Below are 25,704 nucleotides of genomic sequence, written 5' to 3'. Positions count from 1 at the left end.
TTTAATTTCAGCCACAGTGGTCGGCTAGCTCTCTCTGTGCTAATCTTTCAAAACAAACATGGTGAAAAGCATCTGACTACTCTCCAATGAGCCCCATTATGAATCATTTTTAAAGATGGTTTAAAGTAGAGAAGTACTTCAAGGCGCCAATAAATAGAACTTTGAACTGTGAATGCACTGAGAGGCCAAGTTTTCTTTCTGCTGTTTTTCCTGCACTGGACTGCTTGATGGCCTGCTTGTGTTCATTTCCAGACATTGTGCTATTCTAAATGAATTGTAATTAATAAATTTACTTATTTTTGGAGAATTTCTACAAATTTAAGTTTGAGTAGAAAAGTTCTTAAATAAAACATGCCGTTAATTAGGACCAATCTTTTAAAGTGACAGGCTCTTTTATTACACTATAAGGTGATTAAAATTATATTATTAGAAAATTCAATTTATTATGTGAGCTTCTTTTTTTACTAAGCTGGAGGAAAGCACTGGATATAATTCATAATTCATCCTAAAAAAAATTTGTGTTTCATTTTGTGGTATGCAAAATGTTTGAAATATATCAACATTTTTGCAAAAAATTATGTTTTCCCAAATATTCAAAATTCATCAGATTAATTGAAAATGCAAAAATAATTGTTAGTGTCAGCCAGGTCTACTCCACACTCCTTCAACCTTGATCACCTCCTTCTTATTGTCCAGTATCACTAAAAGCAACCGAAGTTGTTTTTTTCAACTAATTTTCAACAACACATAGAAATAATTAGAAATAAAATCATCATCATACAAACAATAGAAAGCAATTCAGTCTTACTGAATTTAAATATGGCATAATTCATTCTGTGCAAAAAAAGAAAAAAGATGCAAGTATCTCATACTTTATTTTCTGGATTCAGAATGCTGATATATTTTTTTATTTTATCTTTTTAAATCAGAAAATGGCATGGTACTAAAATTGAACATATTCATGAACATAATATATCATAGAATAGTTTAGTCACTAGCGGCAATCTTTACTCGTTAAACTGCCACAGATCTACTGTGGGGGTGTTTGTTTAGATACTTTTCTTTCTTTTCTGTCTAAGGGCTAAATATATCTTAAGATATTCTTAACAAATCATCAGGTAAAACAAACAAAGCCCATTTCATTTTAAAAATAGAAGCCAAGAACAAATAAACAGCCTCTTCCCACCACCATTTCTCTTCCCAAGTGTGCAAGAAAAAGGCCCTGTTGAGAAAACATAAAGAAGCCTTTTAAGATCCCTTGCTTGGTTTTCTGCTCAGGGCCATAAAATAAATGAGCAGTCAATAAGCCAGGCTGCATCTTGGAACACAAACTGGATGCAATTCTAATGGTTATAAGAAATTCACCATTATGTTGCATTTCAGCAATGGAACAACCAGATTTTACACAAAGACACAGAGGAAAGAAACGCCTGAAACTTCACAGCAGCAGAAAACAAGTGGTCTAAGTTAAATGCATCTTTTGAACTTTATTTTACCAATGGGAATAAAGTTTTACACAGGTTGTTTCAGGCTTTTAACTTAATTCATGAGGTCTCGAATTAAGACTATGAGGATTATGTGGCGTAAATATACACTGATGATTGATGGTTACTGCACAATCTTATTTTACAATTTATACTTGTAGCTTTAAAAATCCAACTTTAGCCCTAGCATTTGAAGTAAAAAAACAACTTATAGCCATCTTAATTTCTAAACTAACATATTACTCATCACAAATATGTTCTAATAGACAAAAAGACGAGCCGGCGTACTCTGACAAACACCATTTGCAGCTCTGCTGCTGCGAGATGAGGATAGACAGACAGGAAAGACTGATGAATCAGTGGTGAGATAGCACTAAATACAAGAGAAAGGAAAGAGAGCAGATTGAGAAAAACAGGCAGTGTGTCGGCTGTAATTAAGAGCTGAAAGGCTGATGTGCCATGTAGTGAGGAGCAAAGTGTGGTGGAGAGGGAACGGCAGTCATTAGAGCAAACCCTCACGCCATCACAGTCAGAGTTTCGCTCACTTAAAGAGCAAAAGCAGAGTGAGCTCAATGCAGCTGCATTAAGAACATTCATCATAATACAACAAAAACAGACATTATGAATTCAAAGCAAGTTAAAGCCAGCTTGTGCTTTTCTAGGTGAAAGACACAAGCACAACTACTCCTTGTTAAATGATAGAACAATGGCTCAGACAGCTAATGGTGTTATTTAAGGAATGTTGCAATTTCAAATGCATTTACATTTTTTAAAGTAATAACTCTGGAAATATTTTTATTGAAATAAAGATATCATCTTAATTCCAACGAACGTTTGACCTTCATCTACCAAAGCGACAATTTAATCATCTTGTCAAAGCATTTCTTTTAAAAAAGCTAAATTCACAGCTTCCTGCAGCTAATCATGGAGCAAACTCCATACAGTCTCCTCGTTGTTTATCTTGAATAAATATAACTGAGCAGCGCTTTAATAGTTTACCCAAAAACAACATGCATAATATTAAAAAGAAAAAAATCCTGTGGTAGCGGTGACACTGTTTAATCGTGTGACGACGATAAGTTGGAATCTCTCATCTTGTCTGTGACTTTTAGTGTATTGGGAGCCATCATCTGTCAGCTGCATCCACAGTAATAGCATAGGCAGAATAAAATTAGTTACATTACAATGTAAGGAAATTGTCAATGCACAATGTCAGTACCACAAATGTCTGTTTACACATTCATAAACCAGAGGCTAATTAAGTTTCCCACATATGCTACATTTAACCTTTGCATGCAAATAACACACCAGGTTAATCAGACCGATTGTGAAATGTCTACATGCAAACATCCAATTTAGCTGAGGGCACTCGGGACACTGAAGCACACAGATTGTTCGATACAGTGAGCACCTTGACAACTGAAGGAAAAATTCATATTTCCGTAATGCAAGCATTATTGTTACAACTGTGTCAACAAAGACACAGTCACTGTTAAAATAAAATAATCTACACAATGCCTTTGCTTTGTTAGATTTGGCTTATTTTAACATCACAGAAAATTCTGATTATGTCTTGACCTTGCAGGAAAATATTACAAACAGAAAGAATGCACAGGAATTTCTTCCTATTGTCCTCGTGTGTGGAGGGTCTACTGTCATGCCACTACAGAGAGGGCAAATATTTTTGCGTCTCCCGTACAATTTACAGGATATTGTTAATGTTTTACAGAGAATATTCAACACATAATTTTCTATTGGTTAGTTGAAACAAAAAGATCTAAAATCTTCGCAATTTTATCACTTGTGAAACACTGCCGGAAATGTTTCAAAGTCATCAACTGAAGTAACTGAAATTTAATCTATAATGTAGGGTATTACGTAAAAAATTTAATAAATTCAAAAACCTAGATATTTTATGTTTACTTTTTGAATCTATGTAAAGCACCTTGTGTTACACTAGTTTATTAGGAAAGTGCTGTAAAAATAAAGTTTTATAGAACGACTGATTTATTTATACTACAAAGGAACTTTTGAAGTCCCATTCCTTTGCATCGAACCACTTCGACCAGTTTCTCACAGGCTGTCAGTAAAATACCTCTGGGTTTTTTCCACTCTGTCTGAAACTACCTTACTCTGCAAAAGAGACACGGAGAATGTTAACCCACTGACTGAACACAAACTGAAGGTGGAAAGTGGTCTCCACCATTTAGACATTGTAACTGGTTCTTAAAAGCTTGTAACTTGCTAATTAAAGTATTGGTTTACACAAGATCTTGTCATTGGATCTTTGTTTTTCCCCCCATCCATTCTGAGTTGCTAACTGCTCCATTTGTGGAAAACTTACTGTTTTCTTGCTTCATCTTTTCTATAAGGTATTATGGCTTCCTCTGCATTTTCTGAGTGGAAATAGGTGACCCATATGAAACAAACAAGACGCTTGTCAGGAATTTAAAGCTAAGCAGTCCTGTTCAGCAGCTTGAGAAGAATAGCAACGTTAAATCAGGCTGGTAAATGATATGAAAGCAAAGCACGCAAACTTTTACTCTGTAAAGAAACAGAGTAAAGTCTCATAAAAAGTAAAGTTTTGTTAAAACTTAAAGGATGTAAATAAAAAGACAGGGTGAAATGAAGTTTGGCTGAGAAGCTTTGGGAAGACTTAGAAAAGTCTGAGAAAGCTGCAGTCGGGTACAGACTTTGGCCCAGCTGGAATGGGGCCCATTTACAGTAAAGCTCCTCCTTACTCTCCCTTTCTCTGTATTCTGCACAGCTGCAACACTTACAGTCAAAGACTGAACAGGGAAGGTTTGTATGTGCAGGACATACATAAAAATAAAAAAATAAAATGTGTACATTTCCAGAGCTTCTGTTAGTGATACCACACAAATAACAAGAAGAGTAATGTTGCGGTGGATTTGGTGACATGTCACTAAGCTCTAAAATAACTCATTTAAACCTGCCAGTCTGGTTCCATCAAAGAAGAGCTTAAAGGTGCTTTCAAAAGAACTAAACACAAATAAGATTATTGCCAGAGGTGGAGGAAAGCATAGACTAAAGCAAACAGTTTGAATAAAACAAAATACCTTCTATCCTTTTTAATGTGGGCTTTTCTACAAGAATCCACTTCTTCCTAGACTATTTAAATTTCATCATTGTAGATTTTTTTCCCTTTATTACTAGTCTTCAGGCCATGCTCCATTCAAAGTTCAAGATCTTTTCAACCTTTTAATCATTGTGCCGACTAGGAATATGCCATCGGGGAATTCCTACAGTATATTCTTCAGTAAAAAGACTCATGTTTCACAGAATCTACTCCAAAAACATAAAACAAAATTTAACTGCCTTCATTTAATTTCTGGAAAGAAAGTGTAGCTTTTCTCCTGCTCCTTAATTGCATAAACCATCCCGGACTAAGCTGTGAATCTCAATATGTAAAACATTTAGTTGTTTTTTTTTTTTTACTTCGATTAACAAATATCTACCATCCTTAAAGGCATGTTCTCCTGTCTTGGCATTTTGAAGAGCAGTGAGTAAAAGTTAGCCTGTCTGGCTCTGTCCACATGGGAACATTTTGTTCTAAAATGAAACTTTTTAACCATCTGTGTCACACGTCCATCTGACATTTTAGAGGACCTTAAATATTTTTTAAGACGGGTTCCAGAGTAAAAATTTTCCTTTTGCATATTCATGTGGGCAGCAAAAACTATTTTTCTATTTGGTAAGAACAAATATTTAAGCTATTAAATATTTGACATATGAATCCAACTTCTAACTCTAATCTATAACCCCAAACGTGACATACACAACAACAATGGTGGATGACACGTTCATCTTGTAATTTATTAATTTTATAATCTAATGCAGCATGTATTGAAAGCTTGGCTTGATCATCACTCCACACCAAAGACTCAACTTGCACTTTGTTGTGCGGCGTTCTTCTTCTCTTTTGTGTTTACTGCTAACTTCATGTGGGGGATTTGCACTGTGTCCCATACTCCATGTTTAATGCCATCTACATGTAAAAATAGTGTTTTGTTGATAACATTTCTGAAAATGGCCCTGTGTGGATGCAGGTGTTTTTGAAACCGAGAACTTGTTTTAGAAACGGGTTGTCATTTGATGTGGCTGAGGCCTCCGTCGCCTCATATTTACACAGATGGGAAGCAGGAGGCCATGTATTACTAAAAGTTCCTGAAACCTGAAATCATCTTTAAAAAGTGAAATATCAGGAAAATGCTCTCTTTAGATTTTTTTTTCATGCATTCAACTGTGGCAACTACAGTTTTGTTAAAAACAATTTCTTAATGTGGAATTTTGTAAAATCTCTAAATGCAGTCAAATTAAATGTTGGATTTTTTTTCATGAAACTAAATAGATTTCAAATATTTGCCAGCTTTGCCAATACTTCTGAAAATGGCTGTAGTTAACAAAATAGTCATTTTGTGATTATTAAATCAATTAATCCCAAAGGAAAGACAGAAGTCGAAGACATAGTAAATTCTTATGATAAAGAGTTAGAGGCATCAGAAAGGCCTAAAACTAAATAGTTTCAGTTATTGAAGTAGGAAACGCACTACTTGGCAAACTTCACCCTGTGGAGATAGAAGTTTGAAAAGTAAGCAGCTACAAGCTCTATCAATTCACCAGAAAAATTTACTGATAGTGTGGTAGACTAGTTCTAAAGAAATGTAGGTCACTCCTTTGAATTGAAAGCCAGTGAGTGATGTGAGGAGATGAGTGATGACCACAGCGATGCATGGCTCTTCCTGTTGCAGTGAGTTAGCACCACTTCAAAGGAGCTAAGAATATGTTTCACTTTTATTAAAACTGCTCACACAAAAATCTTTTTTTTTTTTTTGCTCAGTCACAAATATGAAAAACTACAAGTTTATCATACTTTGTTCCTTTTAGTACAACTCAACACAGACCAGATGTGTTCTCCTTATCATATCAAATTAACATGTGAAAACGAGGAGGGAAGTGAGTGTAAATGACCCATACCATACTGCTGTAATAAAAGTCACTGAGACTTGGATTTATTGCTGGAAATAAGTGTAGCTGCCGAGCATGCTTAAAATTAAGTAGAAGCAGTGAAGGAAACTGTGTCTCCTGCTGAGAAAAGTCTGTGCTTTAACCTACTTGGACATAAACACCACTGTTCCAGTCTTGGCTTCGCTGCAGATTAAGAGGCACGTAAGGGCAATGAAATGTTGACAACTTGCAGAAGATCTATACTGCAGTTTGACATCTGGCTTAGGCAGACAAATGGAGAGAATGAAGGGAATGAACACAATGAAGCCAGTGACGTAGGCTTAAAGCGGCAAAGGAAGCCCTCAGACAGGAAGAGTGGAGGAATCGCAGAGAGAAAAGAGAGCAGGGAGGAAAAGGAGGAACTGAGAACTGATTGTTGGATGTAAAGCCCCAAACCTTTGTTAGTCTTTCTTTGTTTCAACAGAACAAAGCCATACTCTTTGAAAATGTTCACTTAAAGTAGAGATGTAATGTTGTTTTAGTAGATCTGATAAAAAAGAAAGTACACCCTCTTTAAGTGCTTCGGTCTGAAGACCGAAAACCAGATACACACACGATTTGGTTTTTATCGAGGTCAGAAATTATTTAAATCAAACCTCAAGTTCACCAAACGACAGCCCACAAATTTCATTAATTAATTTATTTCAATGAACAAGAACCAAAGTAGTGTTTGTGGGAAAGTTAAAGATAGCCCAATAAAACCTGGATAGGAATAAAATAAGTAATCTCTAGAATTTTAACAGAATCGCTTTGTTTTTATTGAAAAAACAAAAAAACAATGAAAATTGTACCTTAAGTGAATTTTATGTCTTAAGAGCATATAGTGCAAACAAGCATTAATACTCGAGATTATAGAAAATCTGAAAATTTTCACATCAGATAAGTATTTCAGAAATATTTCAGTATAATTTATATTCGAATGAAAAAGAAGAAAAGTACAATTCAAACACCAATAACTACATGACGCTGGTCTTATTTAGCCATAAATTTATGAAACTTCTGTGTTATAATCCATAAAAATATGTATCATTACCACAAGCACCATAAGCAGATCTTTAAAAGAAATGAAGCCTGGCCTTGGCTTTACCGTTAACAGAGCTAGAAATAGACAAGCTTCAGACATAGAGGAGCGTCTATTTTAAAGGATGACAGAGTGCCAGTTGAGAGGTCAGCCCATGTTCCCACACCAATAAATAAAATGAAGTAGCAAAAAGGGACAGAAGAATGTAGGCTATTAAAAAAAGCTAAATGGAAATATACAGTATATATATATATATATATATATATATATATATATATATATATATATATATATATATATATAAATATCACTACAAAGAATGAAAACCTTTCACAACATGTGCAATTGTTATCACTGTATCTTTATCTTGCACACACTAGCCAATCGTGAGTGACCAGGCGGGTTGAGCAGCTGCTGGCTTCGATTCCTGATAAAGTTTACACCCTTTTTGTTTTGCTTCCACCAGTATTGACACCAACACATGGACCCGCATAACTCCACCTGTTTGGCCAAACCGAACAGGTTCAGGAGATCAGGAAATGAGAGACACGGTTTAAAAAAAAATGGTTGTAGATCTAAAAAGAAGCTTAGGCTATTTTAAACAAATACATCATCCTCTACAATTATTGGCATCTCTGATCAAGGAGAGGAAAATGTTTTCAAATAAATTCTTATGGAGACTATGTGTCCCCCATGAAATGCCACTGTGCTGCTGTTCTCTAAAAGTGAGCTTTGGAGATCTTTAGTCACTTTCCCTACCTTACCACCATCCTTCACATAGCAAAAAAAACTTTCATCCAGCCTTGTTAGTCAAAGTCACAGTTGCTTTAGCTGTAGATATGGAAACGTTAAGGATTATTGATAATTGTCTGTCGTTTCCTGCTGCACAAGTTGCAGGGCATAAAGAGACACACAGGACAGACAACCATACAAATTCATACCAAAGGGCAATTTAGACTATAAAATCGACCAAACAGTCATGTTTCTGTAGTGTGGGAGAAGCTGAGTACCCAGAGAAAACCCTTGCATGCATAAGGAGAATATGCAAACTCCATGGAGAAAGAGCTCATGTCAGGACTTGAATTCAGAAACATCTTGCTGCAAGACAACGGTGCTACAAACTGCAACACTTTCAGCAGCTCAAAAGACAAATTATCTTTTTAAAAATGTATTTTCTTAGGAAGTTCAAGTAAATAAAATTACAAAGATGGATCAGTTAGAGATACAGCAAACAACCAGAGTATCTAATGAATCAAATACTGATTCAATGAAGGCATTAGAACCAAAGATTACTAGTATTTCTGGTCTGTAAGGCTCATCACCCAGGAAAATGAATCATGTTTTTGTATCTAATAGAAATCATGTATGCTTTGATGCATAATGCTCTAATGCATTAACTTTCAGTCGAATTCAGAACCACTATCTCTATCAAAGAACCTGCAGCACATTTATTCTCTTTATGCTTTGAAAAGTCCTGAACATGAAAAAAACAAACAAACAAACAAAAAAAACAGAATAATCTCCCTAAAAAAGCCTGATGGACACATCTCTGTTAAGTTCCATTTATTTTATAGAGTACATTACAAGATCGTGGAACCAAATTAAACCAAAGGAATAATATAATCTTCATTTTTCTTTTGCTTTATAAGAGAACGTTGCAATGGAGGTCAGTTCATGTGTAGGCTGCTGTAATTTCTAAACAGATTTTTCTAAACCATGCACCATATGACTATACAAACAACAAAGAGGTTTATCTACAGGAAAGACTTCTTTCTCATCCTATAAACTGTAAGCAAATTCTGCTTTGAGTTTTTAACGGTTTTCCATTTCAGTTTCAGAAGCAATGCTGAGGTGGGCAGAGACAACCAGCCAGCAGGAGAAGAAGAAACGCTTTGTCAAAAACAGTCATGAACAAATCTGAACTGAAATGCAATACATTACTTCAAAATTAGGCCACTGACACAATTTCTCTAAAACCAGCCAGTATGGATCATAAGATTACATAAAGCGCGAGACTGGCTAAGAGCTTCAGAGCCTGAATGTTTGTTCTCCACATGCACAGTTACCTTGCTTGGGTAAATCATTCACTCACTTATGGCACAAGGTCCTCTGTAATGTCTGGTAGTAGGCAATATTACGCCTGATCTATTCTTTTCTCATGAAATAATAAAAATAAGCATTTTATTTAGAGAAGCAAAAATTTCATTTACATGTGATAGCACAAAGTCGACACAGACAACTTTTAAGCGAACATTTCACTTGTGCATCATCATACAGTTTGTCTGGAAGAGCAAATGCCACATACTGTATGTATCGCTCAATGAAAAGCTCATAAGTGCTGAAAAAGTCATTAATTACATATGAGCAGCTAAACAAATAAAGTGACCAATAAACAGGTTGTTAGCCTGTTTATTCCTATAAAACATTTTTAATTTGTTATTTGACTTTAAACAACAGCCTTTGACAACTCAAGTTTGGCATTATTGTGTATTACAATACAAATGAAGATAAATTTAGCTCCCTTTGAAATAAAAAAAAAGCTAAGGTCTTCTTTTGGACAGCAAAAGAGAGTGGTTTCTCTTAACTTGTTCCATAAAAAAGAAGAAAGACAGAAAATCAAAACAAAATAACAAGGTTCCTACAGTATTTTAGCTCCAAAATCATCTCATATTTAAACAGACATTCAAGCTTCAATGCAACTCCCAGCTATTTACACCTGCAGGAAATGGTCTCCAGGTTTCACAAGCTTGCACAAAGATAAATAAAAAGAACAATGGCTCTGAGCCTAAAAGGACTGGTTAAGTTGCTCTCACTTCAGCAGGTGGCAGGTTGACGTTCAAGGGGCCTGAACCCGTGACCCCCTGCTGACAGTCTCCTTGGTAACTCTGTCATCCTGCTCACACCGATCATGTGTCAAGAAAACTCCCTAACCCTTGTTTGTAGAACAGCAGGGGCAGGAAAAGAAAGCCCATAATCCTGATCCAGACCACACTCTTTCTCACATGCTGTTGGGATACACTTCTTACTAAGTGCTGAAATCTCCACAAAATTCTATTCTGGCACAATGAGTCAGAATTATTTATGCAGAAAATCATATTGTCACACTTTAATGCACTGGGTTTAAAACTAACTAAATAAATAAAAATCAAAAGTGCAAGCTCAGTTAGCGGGAATAAAACCCTTTTTAAATCTGCTCCTCCTGCTGCTGGACAACAAACAGCTGAACTCTGAACTTTGGCTGTCAAACCCAGACACACCCAGATGAGTTTTCCTTTAGTTCAACGTGAAACACTGCGAGAGCAAGCAATGTGTGTAGAGAAAACATTTTTTTTCCGCCTTTAGTCTCACAGGTTTCTCACCAAGCCGGACACACAGCCTCAAAGTTGACTGCCCAAAAAGCCGAGCACATCAGAGAACACATACAGTTTTATACAAATAAAACAGTTTGCCAACTTCCCTTAAGAGCAAAACTGTATTCAAAGGAAAGTAGAAAGCATTGCTAGGAAAACTTTTTTTCCTTTTTGCTTTCAGCAAATTCCCTCACTTGACTCATGATCACCAAAGCAAGTTTAATCACGTTGGAGAATTTATTAGACTTGTGATGATGCACAGTTATTATGAACGTCTGTTAGTCTTGCCACAACATCTCTCAGGCAGCATCATTATAAGGATGGAATTCCTCAACGTTCTTGATGGTTTCTAATCTGAATGAAGCTAATGCAAAAAAAAAACAAAAAACAACCACTTACGTAAGTAGGGACAATAAATAAAAGGCTGGGAAATTATAGCTTTAAGGAATAAAGAATTTTAGTATTTTTTTCACAATGTTGAACTTCCATTATCTAAGAACAAAAAAAAGGATTTTCATTCTGATGTAGTACCAGAGCTGCAAATGATCCAAGAAATGTATTGAAACTGATTTCATTCCTGAACCACACACCAAGTCTTAGGCCTCCAATGCATGTGCCACGGATCTGTGTTGTTGCACAAGGTTCAGTTTATAGCAAAAGAAATGTTGCACACTTGCATAATAAAACAAATATTGAAAATGAATGAATGAATTTGTCTGATTGGCCAAATTACATCAACTGTAACTGTTATTGTAGCCTGTTGTCAGTAAAAGATTTTCTGCTGCAGAGTAAGCACTCTGCTGCTCAGCATGGTTTTTATAAGAGGCATTTTAGTATTGAGGTGGAAAATATACAAGAAAGCTTTTAAAGGGAATCTACTATAAAAAACTGTCTCCGCACATTTTTGTAGGTTTTTACTGCATCTAGAAACAGTTCAAGAGCCTAAAGACACTCCACTCTGACAGTTTTTGGCAACAACTTAATGTTTTTTTTATGTCTGGAAAATGAGCCGTTTCAAAAGCCTCTTGATTAGTAAGTCATAATTGGCTGATCCTGAACCATCACCTTGCAACCCAAGTGTAACTCGAGAAATGTTGAGATGGTTTTACCTCTGTCTGAGCTGTACAATAGTTGGTGGAAAAAACTAGTGTTTTGTTGTTTATTGCAATAAACAAGTGTCCATTCACATTCTTCCAGTCAGAGAACAGGTTCATTTTACTTTTTAATGGCAATAATCCAGTCATTATGGCAATGAAAGTTGCAGTTTGTGGAAAAATCACTTCACCAAGGAATCAATTTAAAACAACCAGCAGAATTTAGCAGCAGACTGCCACAAAAGGAAAGTTCTGTCTCTACCGTTGGTAGCAAATCTGCAGTTTTAAACCCTCCCAAAAATATATATTTCTATATATTATGAGTAATATAAAAATATTACAACTAAGGGTAGACCATGTGTGTGGAACAAAGAAGGTGACATGGCATGGGATTCAATGAGCAGGTGAAAAACCTGTGAATACTTCAGTTATGAAACTGCACAGAGAAACATACAAAAATCAATGTGTCTTAGTGTCTTTTAAATTAAACTATATTAGATAACAGATCACCGTATAGTCCTGAAGACAATTTGAAACTCAGTCCTGTTCAGGCTGACGGATGAAAGGAAATGGATGAACAATTGGATAGAGGACCATGACAAATGTGAAACAAATTTAGATTTAAAGACCCAGATCTCTAATGATCATGTAAAAATGCTCCATAACTATCACTGAGGTTCAAATGTCCTAAAAGTTTGCTCTTTTTGAGCCCCAAATGATATAAAAAGCTATTTGGTAGAGGGGGATTCAGCTCAGAGTCTATGGTGTAAGAATTTGAAGTGGTGTGGGGGACGCAACTTCCACTAACACCTCCACAAAACCAGTTTCCTGTGGAAAACCCTGAGAAAGTCACATGTACAAATCTCTAAAAACTTTTTCAGACTGTCTTGTAAAACGTATTAGCAGGGGTGTCTCTTTTCATGATTTAAGAGTCTTCCAATTCAAAAACTAGCTTGTCTGTACCAAGCACTGCATTTCCTGAAAATATGGGATCTGATGCAATCTTGAAACAGTTTTAAATAGTAATATTTATAGCATATGAAAGCCAGCATAACCCATTGACTGTGAATGTGCCCTCAGCATTCTTACTACTTTTATCAATCTGCCATGGTAAGGAGGGCGAGGGGACATTAGACCGAACCACTACAGCCTTTAGACTCCCCACTTCCTGTTTCCTGATTAACTCATTGCCAAACACAACAAGCTCAATCGTGTTTATGAAATACAGTGAGGGAGTGAGGTTGGGGCTATATTTATGCTCACTCCAGACATATCCAATCACAGTTTAGCAGGCTGCATATTTTTATTTTTTCACATCAACCTAACCAAGGTAGAAGAGGTCACAAACACCTGCCTCAATTATCGAATTATATTGAGGTAATACAGGAAAATTTGTGTCATATATCCAATTCTTTAATATAATGATTTGCTATATGACATAGAAGAGGGCTGTAAGATAGTAAATACATCTTACAGCAATGAAAACAGTGCTAAAGGTTCATATATAATTTTCAAAGTTTAAAAAACAGGAATCATAATCAGAATGTTGTTCAAAGCAGATAAGTAAATTTAAAACACTTTTTTTTAAAACAAAAAGAGGCTGAATCCATAATTTGTACTCCTTAATAACAGTGCAAATCACTTAGTTCCAACAATTTACTGAATAATTCAACATGTTAGAGGTTTTGTATTTCTGGAAATAATAAAAAAGGCTCACTCTGTCCTGTAAAAGAGGTCAAATCCATCATGTGGCCTATTAGACAGACCTTGAAATGCACACAAGACCCAACATAGGCATAAACAAGCCAGCAGGCACCACAGCAACCTTAAAAAAAGCAACAGCTTGGCTGCTTAGAGGCCTCAACCTCCTTTGGCTCCATGACCTGTGACCCCCAACCAAAGCCTGCTTCAAAGACTCAGCTCAAACAGGGGAGGGGAGGGTAGGGCAGGGTGACATACACAGGGAGAAGATATGCAAAAAGGTATAAAAAACAAAAAGCAACACATTTTGTGATAACTATCTATGAATAAATTTACATTAAATATATTTAAGCTACCATTCAAGTATGAAGTTAAAATATAATTTCCTGCAATATAAAATATTCCACTTCACTTCACAGAAAGCCATTTAAACATCAAATGCACAGCTAAGAAAGCTCTGAAAAAGAAATTCTTCCCTTCTGAACAATCATTATTATTCACATAAATTAAACCAAACAAAGAAATTACGTACGAAAAAGGCAGAAGTGGATATGTGAAGGACTGAAAAAGGACTGGAGATTTAATGTAAAGCAAAAGCACAATTTAAAAAGTGAGATATACTGTGGTAAAACAAAAGTTATCAAGTGGGATAGCCCAACGGGTAACAAGGGATATCCGTAAAAAGGAACTCAAACAACGTGGATTAACATTGGCATAATCTTAACAAATTACAAATCCAGGAAAATGAGTTAACAGAGACAACACTGACCTAGTTTTGTCAGCATGGATTCATCTACCTTTTATCTGCTGTACCTGAGATAAAATGACCATATATCGATATAAAAAAAATTAATTACACAAAAACAAATATTATCATAACATCATACAATGGTAAGACAATTAACAACTAATCAGGTTGGTTTGTTGATTTTTAAAAACAAAAGTTATGTGTGAATAAATACCAGCCTAACCGAAAGCTTATTGTTACATTTGGACTCACGACAATATATGAGCTCTTACAACACGGTGTAAGAGCTGTGTTGTATGACTTCCAGTAACAAGATGACATCTCAGTAGTTTGCAGACTATACAAGCAGTAACATGTCAAAATATGCAGCCTGAGATGCTTCAAGTCAGACCCACAACCAAAGCGAACAACAAACTCTGAATGCAGACAAAAAACAATTATAAAATCAGAGGAACGTGTCCCTTCATCGCTCAGACTAAGATGCTTTCTACGTATGCTTAGATGGAAACAATATAAGTGTGTACTGCACATTTTTATTTCCTATAAAAGATTATCAGGGATACAATTGGTGCAATCATACTTTGATTTCCATATATGCATGCACATTTAAACTAAACAGTGTTACATAAAGATTTAGAGCAACAAGGGACCAGCAGAAAAACATGCAGAGCAAATTTGCAGAACCTGTTTAGAAACTTTTTCAGTGCTAAGTTTAAAGCAACATGGCAAGAATATTTCATCTGTACTGAATTAAATCCTTAATGAACAGTCACTCAAAGGTCGTCTGGGGATATTAGGAATGAAACGTCACTGTGTAACATAAGGCTAATATATTGCTGTTCCTATTTGGATTGGTCTAATTCTATTGTCAGTAATGTATGTTATTACTGCATAATTGAAATTGTGCAGTAATAGAAACGGGAATAGCCCTGTTTTCCAATCCAGTGGATATGACTTAAGTGTCATTTTTGTAATGTGAAGAGATCAGGAATTGTTTTAGTTGCATGAGCAGCTAGATGAAGAGAAATGTGAAAAGTCTAATAAATACATCTCACACATCTATTTACATGCACAAAAATAGTAAAAAAAAGGAAAAAAAGTGTTTGAGGGACTGGAAGATGTTAAGAAGAAAAACATAATTACTCCTTATAGTGTAATTTATGTATCTTAGGTTTTGCTACTGCACACATTACTACATAACTTCAAAATCAAACATATTTTGAACTTTTATTTTTACATCTTCCTCAACCCAAAAAAAGTCACATCTGGATAATAACATGTTAATATTCAAGTCAAATGGATTTAATAGAGGAAAACAATTTATGTAAAATGTTAAAAACATCTGCAACAGCACTAGCCAGCACAGTTCTCAGAAGGGTTCGCATCATAGCGAAGAAAAAAATTAAAAATAGTTGACAGTTTGTAGACCAAGAGGCACCCTCGCACTATTGTACACGTGGCCATTCAGTACACACACACACACACACACACACACACACGCCAACCAGTCAAAGTCCTGTTAAGGCACTCAATGATGTAAAAAGCACAGCTACAGGGAAGAGTTAAGCACTAGTCTAAATATTTTTGAATTAGTAATGGATAAACACTTAACACCAAAGTCATGGGAATAATAATGATAATGGCAAACAGTAAGGTTTACTTTCATTTGACATAATATATTAAAATATGTAAAGCTGTTTTTTAATTAACTAATGCTTATGTTTAGTTAAATGAATCTGTTTCTACAGGGTGGGCCTTAAGTTTCCATACATAGGAGAATGTAAAATTTATATTTCTTTTATATTTCAGATACCCAAGAAGATGCGTTTGACAAAAGAACAAAGAATTTAAATTTTACTGATGGCTGGATTGGGAAGCAGTCACATTGTTGCACGAAACTTTAACAGAAAATATGGAAGGAGTATTACACACGACACTGTGGCAAAACCTATTTGCAAGTTTCAGAAAACTGGAAATTATGCAGATCAACCGCAAAGTGGTCCAAGACGTGCAGCGATTACACAGAGTCCCACAAAAATAAAACCGGTTGTCCAATATAAAATGTTTATTTTTTCTATATGGAAACTTATGGCCTACCCTGTACTTGGAAAACAAACTAAAGATAATTTTATGTCCAATGTTTCAAATTCAAATTCAGGTTGCTAGTCTTCTAGACATAAAGATTTCTCACTCTTCTGTTTTTATTCTTACTTTGAGATGAATCTGGTGTTTTTTATTTATCACATTTATGACATGTGATGTTATTTATTGCAGCATTTAACATCAATCCACTAGTTCAAACAATTGCAGTTTTTGTAAATTACAGTTATACAGATATATAAAGGTTTTAAAAGATTAGTATCACCACTTTCATAAGTGTTTGTAATGAGAGGCCAGAGTGTGCAGGTGTGTTTGGTGTTTTCTCAGGTTGTATGGAGTGTTTAGAACAATGGAACACTGCACCTACCACACTAACGGAGGCACACTGCCGGTCAGCTGGCAGAAGGAAAGCTTAAACACATTTGTATCACTTGCAAGAACTAAACTAATTTGTCTGAAAATATTTCTGGCTATAAATGACCTGGCTAGTGCCTTTCACCCCTATGATGATAGCATTAGAGAACAAAATATAACAGTCAGTTTAAGTTTCAACTAAATATTGAAACCTTCCTTTAAGTAAAGTTTTGATAAATATGCCTTTTCCCATGATTAGGGAGCTGGTAGTGTATCAGGTCTCAAAAATGTTTTGAATAGTCTTGAAATACAATAATCAGAATCTAGTTTGTGCATACAAACAAGGTCTTTGACTTCAGCTCCACATTGCTCTCAATGAAGACATCATAAACACAAAAATATAATAAAACAGGTCAGGAAGTAATTTTTTCTGACTGTAAATGTTTATATAGACATTGCAATGTTGAATGTCTGGAAACGTATCCCTGTTGAAGGGGGATTATTAACAAAATTCTCGAGATTTTTTAACTTGAAAACTTTCCATGGAATTTAAGAAGAATTTAAAGGAATTTATGAGGATAAACCTGGAAACTTGAATGCTGGCCCTTAACTATTGTTTTCCATTTATCTGAAATTGTGTCACAGGGTAGAAGGTCCAGGAGGGAATCCCAGACATATTTTCCCCATCGACATCCTCCAGCAAATTCTAGGCATTCTCAAGGGGTTTAGAGGCCAAACAGGATTTATACTCCCTCCAGCGAGTTCTGGATCTTCCCCAAGGTCTTGTACTTGGAAAACCTCAAAATTCTGATCATATGCCAAAACTACCTTAACTAACTCCTTTTGATCTTCATATACATGCACTCGATGCACAATTATTGCACAGTAAGAATCTCATCTCAAGTTGGTATCATAACTGAAATGTATTACCGTGTACAAAAATTGCTTTTGAAAACCTAAAGTGAAGTTAGATCAAAGATTTTTAGAAATTGTACCATCCACACATTTAAAAACAATGCAGATCTCCAACTTAATTTTTGCTGAGTAACGAGCCTTTTTTAGAGCACCATGTCTTTTTATATCCCGTGTATGAAAGATTTTTTTTGCATTGTGAGGCTTCTGCCTTGCACATCATTGACAAGCATGCATCAAAGGGACACAGTATGATATATACAAAGCATGCTGTTACACCTGTGATCAGGAAGTTAGACACACCATATTAGTCTGACAGTGAAGCGCCAGCAGAAGTTGAGTCCTTTGTTCGTCTACCACTTACTTGCAAACGAGGCTGTAGTGATTCACCCAGCATTAATCAAACAACATCTAGTTATCTACACTCTTCAACTCGAACACACAAGAGGCTCATGAAGCCTGAAAAATTTATCTCTTTATTTTTTTAATGCTCTACTTTGAAGCTCATCAAGTTATCAGATGGTACTTTCAAGGCTGAAAGTGAGGTGTGCCTAACAGACACCCCTCACTGAGCCGCACGCTCTCAGCTTTCTCACATTTCTCATTTCCTTTGTGTTTAAGCTCCACCGTGATGCATTTTCACAAATGTGCTGAAAACACACCTTGATAGTAAGACCCTTCCACTCGGACAGTTTCATGGAATTATAAAATCTTTAGAATAAAAAAATATTCAACAAAGCCTCTTTAAAGAGTAATGTCTCTTTGACTGAACATTGAACACTTTTTTCTCTAGCCACCTTCTAATTTGGCAACACTTCAACTAGTTTTCCAACCATGTCTGACCTCTAAAGGAAAAAGGTCTTAAAGTTCAACTTTGGCATTCCTAAAATGTGACACAATGGGGATAAATCAGAAGAATGTGTGTCTAGCTAGGTCTGCCCATTGGGAGGTGATAAGTGCCAGATGCCCTGCACCCCAGGAGTGATAGGACTTCTCTTGCTAAAGAATGTTACAGACTGAAGCGAAAGCTGGAAAACGCACTGAACTGAGTGCATTTTGAAAAATCAAAACTTCTTGGTGCTCATAAATGCAAATTCAAACCACTCTACAGAACACAGATAAAGCAAAGGTAGGGAAATGAAGTCAGGTGGAGTAATAATTCAATTCATACCTTGTAAAGCTGACAGGAAAATTCCCCAAAGCTGCAGCAGACTGAAGGCCATCACTGGTGCTCTGAATCCCAGAGGCTTCTCCATACCTCTTCCCGCTTATCCAGCTCTCCCCGACTCCTGGCAAGTTTGAGTATGTGCCAAAAGGCTTCTGGTCTTGCAAGCCCGCTGTCTCAGGATTGCCTCTGTAGTGGTACCCAGTTCCCGTGGCAAGACCCATGGCAGACGGTATGGTTCCCACCCCATGCAGAGGGTTCATGCCACTCTGCAGACACTGGGACTGGCAGTAACTAGCACCGTCCTGCTTCTCCTGTTTGACCACACCAGGGGTACGGATGTGGATGAAGTCGGGATCCTTCTCCACCTTGATGACAACACTGGAAAGCATTCCCGGTGGCTGCTGTTGTTGAAGCTGATGTTGCTGTACCAGCTGCTGCTGCTCTGTGCCGTTCAAACCAATACAGTTGGCCCCATTACCTAACAGGGACTTTTCACCACCGCTGCTGCTCTCCTGGAGGATGGTATCCAAATGTGCCACCTCTGAATCCAACTCAAAAGCACTGATTTCTGGCAGAGAGTTCGGAAGGTCCAGGTCTTGCCAGATATCTGCATCATCAATTAGCTGAGAAGTGCTCCCATCCAGACTGCAAGAACCAACACCTGCTTGTCCACCATAAGTTCCTAATTCCTTATCCAGAGAGAAAATCCCCTCCTGCTTAATTTGCTGAGGGAACAGGTCAGGCAAAGGGAGGTTCCCTAGGACTGAGGTTTCTGACGTGTTAATGACAGAGGTGGACGTCTGGTCGAGATCAGAAGTACTCTGGTTCAACAAAGGCAAACTGTCCCCATAGCTGAATATATCCTGTTCTTGTTTGTGCATTCTGCTCATTTTACCCTCCTTATCTGACTCAAAGAGGCCTCCAAGTTCCCCCTGGTCTTTAGTTCCCCCTTGTCCATTCGGTGCCACTGTGCTCTGGTTCACAGACCCGGGACTGGGCAGATGCATTGTGGGTTGAAGCAGTAAACCAGATGTGCTGACTGAATCTCTGCCTACTTCAGGTCTGATCCCTGCAAATGTAAGGTTGTCGTTCCGATTACCGTTGTGCTTTGGTCCACCCTGATCCATCTTGTCATTCTGCAAACAAAATTATCAATAAACAGATGAGTCACAAGGAAATGAAAATAAATGTGATATTAATGAGTGCAATGACATCTGCGGTAGAAAAACTCACGAGAGTATTGATCATTTATAGATACAGGTGTCAACAAAGTTCAAAAGTGTCACATTACAGTTCAATAGTGCAAACTACTCTACTGTATGGGTGTTCTTTTATCCATTTTATTTTTGAAAACCAAACCAATACTATAGCACTGAAAATGTATCCACAACCTTTTACGGAGCAGAAATTACTAAAATGTGCATGTCATATGTTTGAACGGTGTCCTCTTCTCTGGCTTAAGAGTAAAGACATGCCCAGGCACAAACTTGCTTTTCAAGTGAAACCGCTGACGGTCCCGCTTACAGAATGCATGTGTGCAACAGCATGCATCTGTTGGAAGAGACTAACCCACTCACGGGCCGCTGGGCATTTGCTGAAGGCCTTAGCGAGCGTCTAGCGCTGTTGGCAAACACAGGCAGTCGAGTACAAACTGTTTAAGGTGGCGAATCAAGAAGCAGAAATAGCACAAAGGTAAAGGCAAACATTTCTCATTCAATATTATAATAAATTTATCTGGACGTTTTATGTCCTGAAAAGCAGTCTTGCTACCAACTGGGGGAAAGGTAGTGACCATCCATATAAATTTACTTGTTAACCTATACTTGTTTAACGCCTATGCCACTTTTTCTTCTTCATTTTGTGCACATTTTGAATGTCTTTCCCTCTCTCTGATTCAGGACAACTGCCTACCAAAGTGTCTGACACTCAGACATTCAGTTTCAATACCTTTGTTGAATACTGTAATGGCACTATCAATTGTAACTAAGACACAGTTTTATCACTCTTTTCTTTTCCTCATCATTATGACATCCTCACAACTCTTTGTTAACTTAAGCATTTAGGAGCATTATTGGGAGTGAAAGTCCACCAAAGTGGCCAAATATATTATTATTTGCATGTCAGGTAAAGTATTTTTTCCCCAAAGAACATCCAGATAGACATTTGCTATTACTATATTGCACACATTAATTATGCAAATTGATATATTGTGCAGTTCTAATAACTAGAGTACCAACTAGTTTAAAACAGATCAGTATGTCTGAATTGATTGGAGTCTGATTGGTTTTGTTTACCCCAATGCAGACAGTTCAGTTCACAGCATGAAGCTGTGCTGAGCCCAAGCTGTACCACCACTGAGCTAAAAACAGGAATAAATTGTACGTGACCCAACTTAAATTAAAAAAAGAACTTTTTCCATATGGAAATTATTGCTTTATTGCTATGGGACACAATGAGAGTAGCTCTTCAGTATAGTTTTTTTTTTAAAAGGAAAAAATAGAAAAGTTGGAATTTGAGGCAAATAAAGGCTCACAAATAACTATATTTTATACATGCTAAAAACATATAAATTTAAAAAAACATGGCATTTTCCGAAAAAAATTTAAGTACATTAGGAAAATCAGGTTTAACAAATAAGCACATAAAATCCAAAAACTGATTTTAAAGAGCTAACAAAAAGGGATATAAGGAGAATAAAATATATATATATATTATATAAAACAATACACATAAATATACATGGAGATGGCGCTTTTGGAAAATAAAAGTTAGTCAATTTAAAGTTAATAAATTATTTAAATCAAAAATAATAATAATAATAATAATAATAATAATAATAACTAAAAACAGTATTTGACGGGGTGTCAATGGCTCACAGAAAACCTCTGCTTTAAAAAGTTCGAGGTTTCCTGACTTCCCATACTGTACTTTTCCACCGAGCCGGACAAGCATTTTATGATTAGTGCAACCTGTTGGCTTTGAAGGAAACTGCACTCGATCATACGCCTTAAGAAGGAGCAAAACAAACATTCAAAGCTGTTGTTATCATGTTTATTGGGAACTCCATAATAAGACAGATTTAGCCCGCTTTGGTAGCGTGAGGCTCCCTCCACCCCCGCCTCTCTGTTTCTAACTGTGCCACTCGGCTGTCAGCGCGCTTGTCACGCACCACGGTGGACGCTCCTCGTCGGCCTACTCGACGGGAACCACAAGGTTTTTACCCACCCCCACTACCGCTGCAAGAAAAAAAAAACAAGAAAAAAAGTAGTTGCACCTGAAAGTAGTCCTTACCTGAAGTGAGAGAAAACTCCCTCGATTAGGTCATCTCCTGTCCGAGCAAGTTGTTTCAGAAATAAACACACACGAGAAATAACGCAGCGTCCACCGGATCACGCTGTAGATTAAACCCCACTTCTTATCGCGCTGATGATTCGTGCTGAAATAGCAGCAGAGTGAGTAGCGACGTCTCTGTCCGTGTGACAGGGAAACATTCCCCGCGATATTTCTTACTCAAGACCCAACACCGTCGCTGTGCGCCGCTTCTTGGATCCGTCGGCAACTTTTAATGCGCCTCGTCAGCAGCAGGGGGACGTAGAGGGGAGGAAGAGAAATAAAAGTCAGTCGCTCCCGATCTTCAGGATTAATCCATAAAGAATCGACAACATCTGCAGTGCAATGATCACCCCTATGCGCCGTGAACAAGCTGTGAGTACATTAAAGTTATATAATAGAGCCGCGGTGCTGTGGCCCGCTCAGCTGCAAACTCAGACAGGGCGATCTGTTAGAGAAGCGGCGACAAAGCCACCTAAAACGTTAGCTGCGTTTCCGTTTTGGTGTTTCAAAATAAAGGGCGAGCAAGAACGTCAGCTTTAGACTGTCTCTTAAGCACTTTATCCACACTTGTAAATGTAACGTTAATCCCAGCTGTCACACATTTAAACCAGATATCACAGCTGTCTTCACGTGTTTATGTTTGTTCACTCCAGTCACATCGTGGTTCTTTTACTTTGAAGGAAAAGCGCGCTACCTTGACTCCAGTGGAAAGCCTGTTGGGGACAACTTAACCGCTCTGTGAGTTTGGCACTTGGCGGTTAACGCCCCTTTTACCCACTGAAACTCCGTCTGCTGCGGAATCTGTCAGTGTCACCTCTAACCTGCGAGCATTTCATCTAGGAAGCCGAACCCATGTTCGGTGCTCCTCCAGTCGAACCGAGCGTCGTATCTGGGGGTCTAATTAGGGTCAGGGTATCAACTGAGACGGGGGGATTCAGTTGCCTTTGGATGAGGTCATGCAGATACTGTATTTCCTGTTTCTCAGTTTTGCTTTTCTCAAGCATATGAGGAAAGCTCAAGTCAGGGAGAAAGTCTAAAATATCACACTGTCTGTAATTTCGCTTCCGATGCGAGACGTGAAATATTTTTAATAATTGTGATTACAGTGATTTTTGGAGATTTTCTGCAGCAACAACCAAAAATGACATAATAGTTCATGAAAAAGCTATCTAAGTACAGTTAAAGTTACTATGTCTGCACTTGGCGGTTTTTTTACACAGAAACAGATCATTGTTTACCCAGGTAATGCTGGAGGCGGTGCGACAGCCTTTATATTCCTGTGTGGAACTGCAGCATAAACCAGAACTTGTGAGATATTTCCAATCAAAGTAATTGTCTAATTTAAAAGTAAAATGATGTAAAATAAAATATACAAGTGATGTGAACACTAGGCAGCTACTCTGACTCTGATGCATATCCTGTTCTCAGTACATGTTTAAAATATAAAGATCAACTCTTCATTTCCCATGTAACCAACAATTGTCTTCTGTGTAAGTAACTACACAATGCAAACATGACAATGCTGTGGTCTCAAACTTCATTTCTCAAGGGCCAGTGCTTTGCAGCCTTTATATGAATTTCAGACCCAACTTACCTGAATTATATGAATGACCTCAACATGCAGCCAAAATTCGACAGAATCCTGCTAATAACCAAATTACTTGTTTGAGGTGTGTTGAGACAGAAACACATCTAAAGGTTTCAGCAACTGAAGTTAGAAACCCCATGGTTCACATGTTGATATTTAAAGTCACTTTTGCATAACTGACAGTGGAGTTGTTTAAGATGGCATTTGAAAATGGTATAAGTGCCCTTTGGTCTTTGCCTGTCTCAGACTAGCTCCTGCCTTGTGGCATAACTAATCTGGATTTATGCAAAGTTATGATACCAATAAAGCAATCAACTACAGTAAGATATCAACTGCTTATCCACCTATCACTTTTTGACAAACATTTTCGAAGCTTAATCATCTCTTCTGCATTTTTATCTGATTGAACTAATTGATAAACAGTGTTTGTAAAGAACTTTGAACCCTCTGGACTGAAATCCTTTCTTAATGCACCAGATGACCTTTCAGTTAAAGTTGTGAATTAGTTATTACATACTTACAGTACTTTCCTGCAACCTACTAGTGAAGCTTAATTTTTTTTTTTTTTTTGCTGGAGTAGAGAGTGCAGGGTCAAAGGGTAGGATACCAGCAAGCTCCATTCTGGAAACCTGAAGCCCTTTCTCTACAGCTACACAGGGAAACTCCCTACATAGATAGTCAGCTGACAGATATTGTTTCTTACTGAAGGCATCTTCTTTGAAAACATAAATTACCTTGGCTAAGACAGGTAAGGGAGCCACTCCACAATATTGGTAATATATACTAATCCACATTAAGTTGCTTATTTTCCAATCAGAGATATTGTATTGCTGGCATTGTTGTGAAAACAGTTTTTAATAGTGAGTTTCAATTTGTCTTATATACAATGGCTTGCAAAATTATTCATACCTTTAAACGTTTTGACATTCTGTTAAATTACAACCACAAATTGTAATAGTTTAACACAAAGTAAAACACAACTGTGAAGTGGGATGAAAAATATATATGGTTTCTTTGATTATTTATGAAAAAAATGTGAAACATGTGACATGCCTGTGTATTTATGCTCCTCTATCTCTAAATAAAATCCATTGCCTCAGTAACTGGCCATTAATTCATTTATTTATATTGTGCTAATTCATAACAAAAGTCATCTCAAGGTACTTTACAAAAACATCTAATTTGTATACAGAAACACATATTCAATTCAATTCAGTCACACAGATTCAAAGTCGATGACATGCATCATGCTTAGATTGTAGTTTTTAAACAATGTAGTCAAGTTCAATTTATTTTTCAAATTGGTAAAACTGTCCATCTAAGGAAACTCAGTTCTGAACGTGCATGTAGGCAGTGTGCAGTCTTTGAGTCATTAATTTTGCTGCAATACTTCATATTGAGATGCATGTAGTGAGAGTAGAGAAGAAATCTCCCCTTTAGGAGAGAAGTAAACCTGGATCAGTGTCTGGGAAGACAGTACAAACACAAACAGAAAACAGAAACCCTCAGAAGTCACCTAGTTAGTAATTACATTCTACAAGTATGGAAAAACTTGTATGGTTAAAATAACTAACATTCATATCGCCCTGAACACACTGTTACAATGAAACATGGTGGTGGCAGAATCATGCTGTGGGATTGTTTTCTTCAGCAAAAACTGAGAATCAGGTTGAAGTTGAGATGTTGAATGGCGCCATGTAGAGACTGAAAGTTAGAGTGTGATAAGAGTTGAGACTAATAAAATGGTTTATATGAGGGGTGTCAAACGCAATTTCATTTTAGGCCATATCAATGTTAAGAATGTCCTCAAAAGGCCGGTTGTG

At 36.9% G+C, this 25,704-nt stretch overlaps 1 protein-coding gene across 1 annotated transcript in view; it reads right to left on the bottom strand.

The window, feature by feature from the left end:
* The window catches only part of LOC116728522 (glucocorticoid receptor), a 62,666-nt gene extending 39,914 nt beyond the window's left edge, over positions 1-22,752 (bottom strand). Inside the window, exons 1-2 of the mRNA XM_032576703.1 lie at positions 22,252-22,752; positions 18,964-20,096 (exon numbers count right to left, since the gene is read on the bottom strand). Coding sequence (XP_032432594.1) covers positions 18,964-20,087 — 1,124 coding nt within the window. The 5' untranslated portion in view covers positions 20,088-20,096; positions 22,252-22,752. The remainder of the gene's footprint in view (positions 1-18,963; positions 20,097-22,251) is intronic.
* Positions 22,753-25,704: the final 2,952 nt, after the last annotated feature.

Source organism: Xiphophorus hellerii, chromosome 11 (genome assembly GCF_003331165.1).
Source record: "Xiphophorus hellerii strain 12219 chromosome 11, Xiphophorus_hellerii-4.1, whole genome shotgun sequence".
NCBI lineage: Eukaryota > Metazoa > Chordata > Actinopteri > Cyprinodontiformes > Poeciliidae > Xiphophorus > Xiphophorus hellerii.
The sequence above is the reverse complement of the archived record's forward strand: the minus strand, read 5'-3'. Positions and strand labels throughout refer to the sequence as shown.